This window comes from Cololabis saira, chromosome 6 (genome assembly GCF_033807715.1).
Source record: "Cololabis saira isolate AMF1-May2022 chromosome 6, fColSai1.1, whole genome shotgun sequence".
NCBI lineage: Eukaryota > Metazoa > Chordata > Actinopteri > Beloniformes > Belonidae > Cololabis > Cololabis saira.
Window position 1 is genome coordinate 2,537,493 of NC_084592.1, and position 9,524 is coordinate 2,547,016.

The 9,524-nt window shown below is 42.7% G+C and overlaps 1 protein-coding gene across 2 annotated transcripts in view; it reads left to right on the forward strand.

Annotated features, from left to right (window-relative positions):
• pgap1 (post-GPI attachment to proteins inositol deacylase 1) overlaps positions 1 to 4,999 on the forward strand; it is a 42,508-nt gene extending 37,509 nt beyond the window's left edge. For both annotated transcript variants that reach the window (XM_061723033.1, XM_061723035.1), the window contains exons 25-26: positions 2,656 to 2,760; positions 4,418 to 4,999. In XM_061723033.1, coding sequence (XP_061579017.1) covers positions 2,656 to 2,760; positions 4,418 to 4,556 — 244 coding nt within the window. In that variant the 3' untranslated portion in view covers positions 4,557 to 4,999. The remainder of the gene's footprint in view (positions 1 to 2,655; positions 2,761 to 4,417) is intronic.
• The last annotated feature ends 4,525 nt before the right edge of the window (positions 5,000 to 9,524 follow it).

A 9,524-nucleotide genomic window follows, 5' to 3' on the forward strand; every position in this document is an offset into this window, starting at 1 on the left:
CATACGTCACTTCCCCCTCCTTCCCGATTCGTAGTCGAGACGAAAATGGGCGGGGCGTGGAGCGCAGCTCCGCAGAAGCTGGTAACCCGGTGCTGTGTTGTGGCTGCAGCAGCTCCACACAACAGACGTGGGGAAAAGATCACTAATGGTTTAACTTTTCACCACTTTCCTGCTCGGAGGCAGAACCACGGAGGCCAATTATCTGAGATAACAAATTAAAAGAGTTAAAGAGTCGTCGGCTCAGTTGGATCGCGGCTGTAACGACCAAACATAACGTTCCTCAGTAAACAAACAAACACGCACACAGACGGGCGTCGGATCAAAACACGGGTTTATTGAACCACAAACAAACACTCACAGACCGGGGTCGGATCATTCAAACGGGTTTTATTCCCCACTTCTCCAGCTAAACGCAGTTGTTGGCCAGCTCTCTGCGGTGCCATTAATTTTGTTGAGGAAAAAATATTAACTATTTGATTTGTAGCTGCAGAGGAAAAAACATAATCTCACGAGGAAAAAAAAATATTGCTCACGCCTCGGAGCCTCTTCAACATAATATAGCAGTCAAAAAAAAAGAAAAGAGAAGTAAGAGTAAGACAAAACATGTACTGTATGTTGTACTATTATACAAATTTATTGAAACACATGGCAAGTCAAACATTTACCAAAGCAGCTGCCAAACACTCCTAAACAAGGTAGTAAGACGGTGGTTCTGCAGAACTGCGGCAGTAAATCCTTCTAAAGAGTGGCGCTCCGACGAGGAGCTCCATTCTTTAGTAGGGATTTCATATGGATCCAGACCGTTAATAATCATTATTTTCTCCATATACCACTCCCTGGCTTCCTTGTTTAAGGTATCCTGGTAAATTCCGGTTCCTTTCCAGCAGTTTAACATCTTTTTTTTTGCGTTCCGTCTGTTCACTTGGTGAAACAGAAAAGCGTCCCGTCTTCTCTCAAAACAAATGCACACGACGGGACAGGAGTTTTCCGGCAGTACGCGCTGGTGCTCATGGGAAACGTAGTGTTCTTTCTGGTAAAGCACTACCGCTTTTGTCCAAAAGATGCCGCCCAACTCAGAAAAGCTGAAAGTTACGTTGTGCTGCTTTAACGTTAGCTTCCCAAAAATCCAACATTACCTGATACAAAATGGGAACCACAAATCCACATTTCGGTGTCTGGAATCCAGTTGTTTCTGTGAATTGCAGCGACCCATTTGTCTCTCTTAAAGGGGACCTATTATGGATCTAATACCTATTTTAAACAGGTCTTGAATGTTTAAAAAACAATCTTTTGTTTTTTTTTGCTAAATAAATTAGAAATTCAGCCTCTGAGCCATGTCTTTATCTTCCCATTCTCTAACCTCCTTCTGAGGGGCGGGGCTATGATAATAAGGCTCTGTGCTGATTGGCTGCCTGAATGACACGTATCAGGGGAGGCACAAAGCATCGCTTGTGTTGGTTTTTACAACCAACAACCAAGCAATTTGCATATCTAGCTCGAACAGACGCCGTCACGATACGCCGCTACGGAAAAATGTTGTTCCGGCCAGAGTTAGTTGTTAGTGGTTTCACGCATCCATCCCGGCGTTCCGTAACAACGGGAGCAGAATCTTATTGGCTCGTAGATCCACATCACACTGGACGGCTCATCCGGGCGGCTGTACAGACTCTGCAGAATCTGGTTGCTTTCCTCCTTCTCTGAGTTGGCAGGCTGAGGGGAGACCACTTTATATATGTTAAAGCAAGAAAAAACACTTTATATATGTTAAAGCAAGAAAAAACACTTTATATATGTTAAAGCAAGAAAAAAACACTTTATATATGTTAAAGCAAGAAAAAAACACTTTATATATGTTAAAGCAAGAGAAAACCTGTTTTCATAATAGGTCCCCTTTAAGCTTATTTTTCATCAGTCTGTAAAACGATAACTCTGATTTCTTGCTAAATCTATGAGTACAGTCGATCCCACAACAACTCTTTCCCATTTTAGATGTTTTCCAGTTGCTCAAACTGAAAGTTTACGCTGACACTCAGTCTTTCTGACACTCAGTCTTTCTGACACTCAGTCTTTCTGACACTCAGTCTTTCTGACACTCAGTCTTTCTGACACTCAGTCTTTCTGACACTCAGTCTTTCTGACACTCAGTGGGCGTAACCCGCTGTGAAGTCGTATCTGTGACGTCATGAACATTCCCTCTATTGTCTTTTTATCTCAGGGGTCGGCAACCCGCGGTTCTAGAGCCGCATGCGGCTCTTCAGCGCCGCCCTAGTGGCTCCTGGAGCTTTCTCAAAAATGTTTGACCTTTTTTTTCCTTTTTTTCTCTTTTTTCTTTTTTCTTCTTTTTTTCCTTTTTTCTCTTTTTTTCTTCCTTTTTCCTGTCCTTTTTAATCTCGACATTTTGACTTTTTTCTCGACATTTTGACTTTTTTCTCGAAATTTCGACTTTTTTCTCGAAGTGCATAATGAAAAATAAAATCTTCCCCCGCTTGTCTTCATTCTAAGGCTGATACAAGACTTTTCATTTTTTGTGGCTCCAGACATATTTGTTTTTTATGTGTTTGGTCCAATACGGCTCTTTCAACATTTTGTGTTGCCGACTGCTGTTCTCTCCTCCCTGTGATGGAGGTTGTAGTTCCTGGTGTGTTCTCTCTGCAGATATTCCCTCCAGCTGGACCCGGACCCGTGCTGGCCTCATGCGGCTCCTCTGGTCTCCGTCTACATCCTCCTCATCAACTGCAACACCCTGCAGCTCCGCAGCAGGTACCGGTCCACACATTACCCTCACTCTCTGAGCTCCCATCCCAGCAGGTACCGGTCCACACATTACCCTCACTCTCTGAGCTCCCATCCCAGCAGGTACCGGTCCACACATTACCCTCACTCTCTGAGCTCCCATCCCAGCAGGTACCGGTCCACACATTACCCTCACTCTCTGAGCTCCCATCCCAGCAGGTACCGGTCCACACATTACCCTCACTCTCTGAGCTCCCATCCCAGCAGGTACCGGTCCACACATTACCCTCACTCTCTGAGCCCCCATCCCAGCAGGTACCGGTCCACACATTACCCTCACTCTCTGAGCTCCCATCCCAGCAGGTACCGGTCCACACATTACCCTCACTCTCTGAGCTCCCATCCCAGCAGGTACCAGTCCACACATTACCCTCACTCTCTGAGCTCCCATCCCAGCAGGACGTACAGTGTTGGGTCTAAATCAACATTACATACGTTCATAATGAGGAAAGACACAGAGACTGCCTTGGAATGGTTTTAAGGCACTTCTGCAGAAGGGGGGGGGCAGAGGAGTGCAGAGCAACGAGGCTCTCACTGAGAACTCCTGAGCTTCCCCAAAGATCCCTCCTCCTGCATGAGGCTTTTATTGAGAAACTTGACGGGAACTGACCGTTATGGACAGTGAACAGTGAACAGTAGACAATGGGTGGAAGTGATAACGTGTGATTGAGTCATGACATTTACAGTAGAGTGATTGACCAGGACAGTCCAAAACCTGAGTAGATCAGGAAGTGGCTGTTCTGACATCTGTTGACAAAGCATGTGACAGTCTTCAGAAGGACAAAAACAAGTTTAAAGGGATTGTGACATGAAAAACAAATTTTTCTTGATTTTTTTGTGTTTTGTTGGGTGTCTTGACATTACACCCAAAAAAAACTAACTTTTAACATTCAGTGTATTGTGTGCTTTCTGGGAGTTTCCGCATAATCATGCAAAAACGGCGCATCTGGTTGGGTGGCGGATCGTTACGTATAGGTCCGCTAAATCACCGCCCCCTCCACTATTTAGAGCCCCCTCTGTTCTCATCACCGGAGGACAACTGCTAAAAAGACCCGCGGCCACTGACTGGACTTAAGATAAGGGGACACTGCTGCTTCGCATGCCTTTATTTTTGTGATTGTTTGCTGTGGACTGCTTCGCCGTGCTCCTTTTCCGTGCATGCTTTGCCTGTCGCTCCCGGCTTAACTCTCCGACGCCGCTGTTAGCGTATTGCTTGCGGGGAGCTACGGTGCTGCCTTCCAGTCCTCTGGTCACGGACTTCATCCCCGGGCTGTAGTCGCCCTGTCTGGGCTGTGTGTGTGGGTGTTTGTGGTCGGTGTGCGCGCGTGTGTGTGGAGACGGCAGAAGTGTGCAGCAGTTGGTTGGAGGAGGTTTGGAGGAGGAGCGGGGCAATGATTGACAGGAAAGGGGAAAAAGGACGCGTTTTTCACTGCGCAAAAAACACTGTCATCTCCAAGCCAGGCATGGAGTACTGGAGTGAAGTTTTTCTTGTTACACCTTTTTAGACACATTTGAGGGATGTTGGCCAAGACTTTTAATAGTGTTAAAAGCATGTTAAAAATTATGTCACAATACCTTTAAAGGGTGATTAAGCTCACATACAGCTGTGTGTTCTCTGTTCCAGTAAGATGCTGCTGCTGGTGTCCCACCTCCCTCTGCCTCTGGCCGTCTCCATGGTGACCTTCTCCTCCCTGCACCTCTACAGAGTCACCCACTTCCTGCTGCCAGTGCTGCTCTCTCTGGCTCTGTGCTGCTTCCTGTGACCCCTGCCGGCCCCCGGCAGGCTCTAGCCGGGGCCCCTGAAGGCACCACGCTGCAGTGAGGCCCCTGAAGGCATCGCGCTGCCGTGACAGAGCCGTAGACAGACGCGTCCCGGAGCAGCCGGGGGTGATGACTCCGGGTTTAAACGCCAGGACGGGGACGTTTGCGGAGCATCTGCCAGACCTGGTGAAACCACGTTTGCCTTAACCGTGCAGCCACAGCTCTGCTGCCTCCAGGGCAGCTCTCTGACCGGAGCTCATGTTCACCGCTGTCACGCTGCTGGAAACTCCCACGCTGCCTGCTGGCCGGCCCGTACTCCACAACGCTTCCCTTCAGCTCTCTGGCGCAGAAACGCACCGCAAAAACTCCAAATCTAACCAGGAATATTTGTCTTATTTCTAGTTAAAATGTCTCATTTTTAGTCAAAGAATCTCATTACATTAAAAAACCAGTCATTACTAGAAAAATAACTTATTTGACAATTTTCACCTGTTTCAAGTAAATTTTCCCTTGAAATAAGTAGAAAAATCTCCCAGTGGAACAAGATTTATCTTCTCATTACAAGCAACAAAATCTTGTTCCACTGGCAGATTTTTCTACTTATTTCAAGTGAAAATCTACTTGAAACAGGTGAAAATTGTTGTTTTTTCCAGTGATGAGTCTTGTTTTAAGTGTAATGAGTTTTTTTTTTGACTAAAAATGAGATATTTTAACTAGAAATAGGACAAATATTCTTGTTAAGATTTGTAGTTTTTGCAGAGCGGTGGCAGCGCTGCTCACAGCTCCTGCAGAGACTCCAGGGGGATGTGTGGACGGCTGGAAACAAGAATCAGGGAAGGTTCCAGCTTCCACGTTTCCTGCTCCGGCTCACATTCACTGGCTCATTGAGACGCCCGTCCTGTAAACCAGAGCAGAGTTTGTACCAACGGTCCTGGAGAACCCCAGGACACCGGCAGCATCACTGTGAGGACGGGGAGCCACGAGACAAGCACACACTCCCCCCACCACCCATTTATCTAGCAACGTTCTGTCTCGCCTTCGCTGAACAAACTCAACATCTTAACAAGAATATTTGTCTTATTTCTAGTTAAAATGTCTCATTTTTAGTCAAACAAATCTTATTATACTTAAAACAAGTGTCATTACCAGAAAAATAACTTATTTGACTATTTCCACCTGTTTCAAGTAGATTTTCACTTAAAATAAGTAGAAAAATCTGCCAGTGGAACAAGATTATTTTGCTTGTAATGAGAAGATAAATCTTGTCCCACTGGCAGATTTTCCTACTTATTTCAAGTGAAAATTTACTTGAAACAAGTGAAAATTGTCAAATAAGTTATTTTTCTGGTAATGACTCTTGTTTTAAGTGTAATGAGATTTTTTGACTAAAAATTAGACATTTTAACTAGAAATAAGACAAATATTCTTGGTAAGATTTGGAGTTTTTGCAGTGTTTTCTTTCATGTTCTGAACAAATCATTGTAAAACAGTTTTTCCACCATTATTGTGTCTAGCTCCCTGTTTTCACACAGATCTGCTTCCTTTCCTCGGTGTTTTGTTGACCAGAGTGTCTGCAGACCCGTTGGGTGAGCAGGTTTCTGTCATGTGGTGTAATGTTCCCCAGTCCAGCTCCTCAAAGATCCTCAAAGTTCCACAGCTTCATGTTTGAAATGTTTGACCTTTTTAAAGCAACAGAAGCTCTGAGAGGAGACTCTGCTGGAACCAGCGATGGTTCACCCTCACCCTGCTGCTCATTCACTCATTCACAGCTTTAACCGTCTGCATCATCAATGTTAGTGCCTTAATTGACAAAACCTTTTTGCCAACATATATGCATTGTTTTTAGGTTTTAGTTAGTTTTTATTGTGCATAGATGTGTGAGTTACCCCCCCCCATGGACGGTGCCTTCTACCCATAAACCTACAAACACTCTAGACCAGATCAGTAGAGAGAAATGATGCTTGATTTCTATCTGTCTTCACTGTGATGGCTAACCTTCCAAATCTGCCCATTTACACTTACACTACTATGTATATGTTTTATTATTTTTTTATTTTAGTCCTGTACAGGACTGTCTCAGAAAATTAGAACATTGTGATAAAGTTCTTTATTTTCTGTAATGCAATTTAAAAAAAAAAAAAATGTCATACATTCTGGATTCATTACAAATCAACTGAAATATTGCAAGCCTTTTATTATTTTAATATTGTTGATTATGGTTTACAGTTTAAGATTAGGATTCCCAGAATATTCAAATTTTTTGAGATATTTGAGTTTTCTTAAGCTGTAAACCATGATCAGCAATATTAAAATAATAAAAGGCTTGCAATATTTCAGTAGATTTGTAATGAATCCAGAATGTATGACGTTTTTGTTTTTGTAATTGCATTACAGAAAATCACAATATTCTAATTTTCTGAGACAGTCCTGTATATTTTTTTTATTTTAGTCCCGTATGTTGATTACAGTTTTATTTTAGTCCTGTGTGTTGATTACACTTGACTATATTAACATGTAGGTCAAAAACAAAGTGCCGGTCTAGTTTCCAGTGTGATGTTTTGTGAAGTTTTAACTCGTACTCATAAGCGTAAGGAGAAAACAGAAGGTGAACGTTGATACGGCTCCTTTAAGAGCTGCTGTATGGAAACTGTTGCAACGTGACCTGGTTGTGAAGCCTTTAGTGGAGGAGCTTTGTCTCATTTCCTGGTTCCTGGTCCCCTGAAGGAAGTTCCTCCTTCTGATCTCCATCATTCCTCCATTCCGTTATAATCGTGCCTCTTGTTTTATGATGACTTAAAGGGTTCATATAAATATGTTTGGTAATGTCTCTTTAGAGTTTGGGACATCTTTAATAAATGTCACTGAACTGGATTTTTCAGTAAATATGTCTGTTTGTGGAGTTTCCTGTGAGCGATGAATAAACACAACAACTGGAGTTACATTTAGGTTCATAACCTCATAAAAGTTGAATATCAGCCACTTTTTCTGGAATTGTGGCAATAAAGAAAAAGTGTGATTAAGAGTATTTAAATGGACGGCCGTGGCTTTTAAAATGAGAATCTAGTTTATCGTGGTGAGCGTTTCTCCAGAGCTGGTCACATTTTTACATGAGTTTATCCTGGTGTGTAACATATTTAATCCTCAGGTTAATGCATCGTATCGGATGTCAAAGTGGTGATGATTTAATATATTTATATCTTATTGTAAATGGGACTTTATCTGTACTGTTGTCATAAAAGAAAAACATTTCTCTTTGTATTTGTTTCATCTTTTTTTTCTTTTACACCAAACTCAGGTGAGCACTGATGTTGAAGAGCTGATTGTTTTAGAAAGGGAGTTAACTTTCTCCATGTTTCCATGTTTACACCACCAGTTCCAGTGGAAGAATGTGTTCTATCCAGATAGAATATCCAAGGTCTTCTAAATACTCATTTGTACGGAAGAGTATCAGGGCCAGGCAGGAGAAAAGTAAAGATATTTTAGAGGAAGATTTTTTTTTTTTTTCATTATGCACTTCGAGAAAAAGAGTTGAAATGTATATGTATATATAAAATCCAATCAAAACCAAGTGACAAAACTGGGAATAAAAGGAGAATTTCAGCAGCAGAGCCTCTTAGTTGCAGAGCTGGGCAGATCCCTCACCAGTCTGTGAAGAACTGTGTTGAAATGTCAAGAAAATGTTCCTCAATGTTCACGTTTTACACAACGTCCCAACTTGTTAGGGGTTGGGGTTGTTGTTCCTCCGTTAGGATTTCTGAACTACTTGGACACATTTCAGCCTCAGAAGCAAAACCTTCAGCAGCTAGACGACATTTACTGAAAGATTAATTAAACTCAAATTAAACTAATATGTTAATGTTTCATAAAAAACCTCCAAAATCAAAGCAAAATCCCATAAGTGAGGAGGGATATGTTTGAACAAGAATACATGGGTGACATCTGATCCGTCTCAGAGCGGTACAACGACTACAACGACTACTGAGAAACATTTCATCCAGCAAATATGAATCTACTGGTTCTTGTTCTGCAGATGTTTGTTGGTGTTTCACTGTTCAGGAACAATACTTACAAAAGACTAATGACAGATAACATGTACTGCAATGAAAACCATGATTAAATTCAATTCAATTTTATTTATATAGCGTCTAATACAGCAGATGTTATCTCTAGACGCTTTCCAGAGATCCAGAAAATTAACATAAACATAAACCCCCGAGCAATTATTACATAAACAATGGCAGGTAAAAACTCCCATAGTGGGAGAAAAACCTTAAGCCAAACAGTGGCAAGAAAAACTCCCCTTTAGGAGGAAGAAACCTGGACCAGGACCTGGATCATAAGGGGGGACCCTCCTGCTGAAGGCCAGACTGGGGGAGTCAGGGACGTCAGCAGCACACAGCAGGCAGGTGGAAGCAAACATGCACAAAAGAGAAAAAAGGGAACTACTACAGGAACAATGGACAAAAATGATAGCTATGAGATATTTATAATAAATAAAAATGGTAATGGAGAAGAGAGGCAGGGAAAAGGAGAGGAGAAGAAGGCTGAGAGGCACCGCCCAGTGGATCATGTCGGTGCCCCCCTGCAGCATAAGCCTATAGCAGCATATCTACCGCGAAGCTATATTTGAGACTAACTATTATAGTTTTGTTCTATAGCTGCAACTATGACTACTGACTCTAACACACTAGAGTTTACACTACCTAGAGATTTACCAACACCAGCTAGAGGTTTACTAAACACTAACTATAGGCTTTACTAAACAGAAATGTTTTAAGTTTAGTTTTAAAGGTGGAGGTGGTGTCAGCCTCCTTAACCCAGATTGGAAGTTGGTTCCATAGTAGTGGTGCCTGATAGCAGAACGCCCGCCCTCCAAATCTACATTTAGATACTCTAGGAACTACGAATAAACCTGCACCCTGGGAGCGGAGAGCTCGGCCAGGAACATAAGGCACTATCAGGTCTTGTAA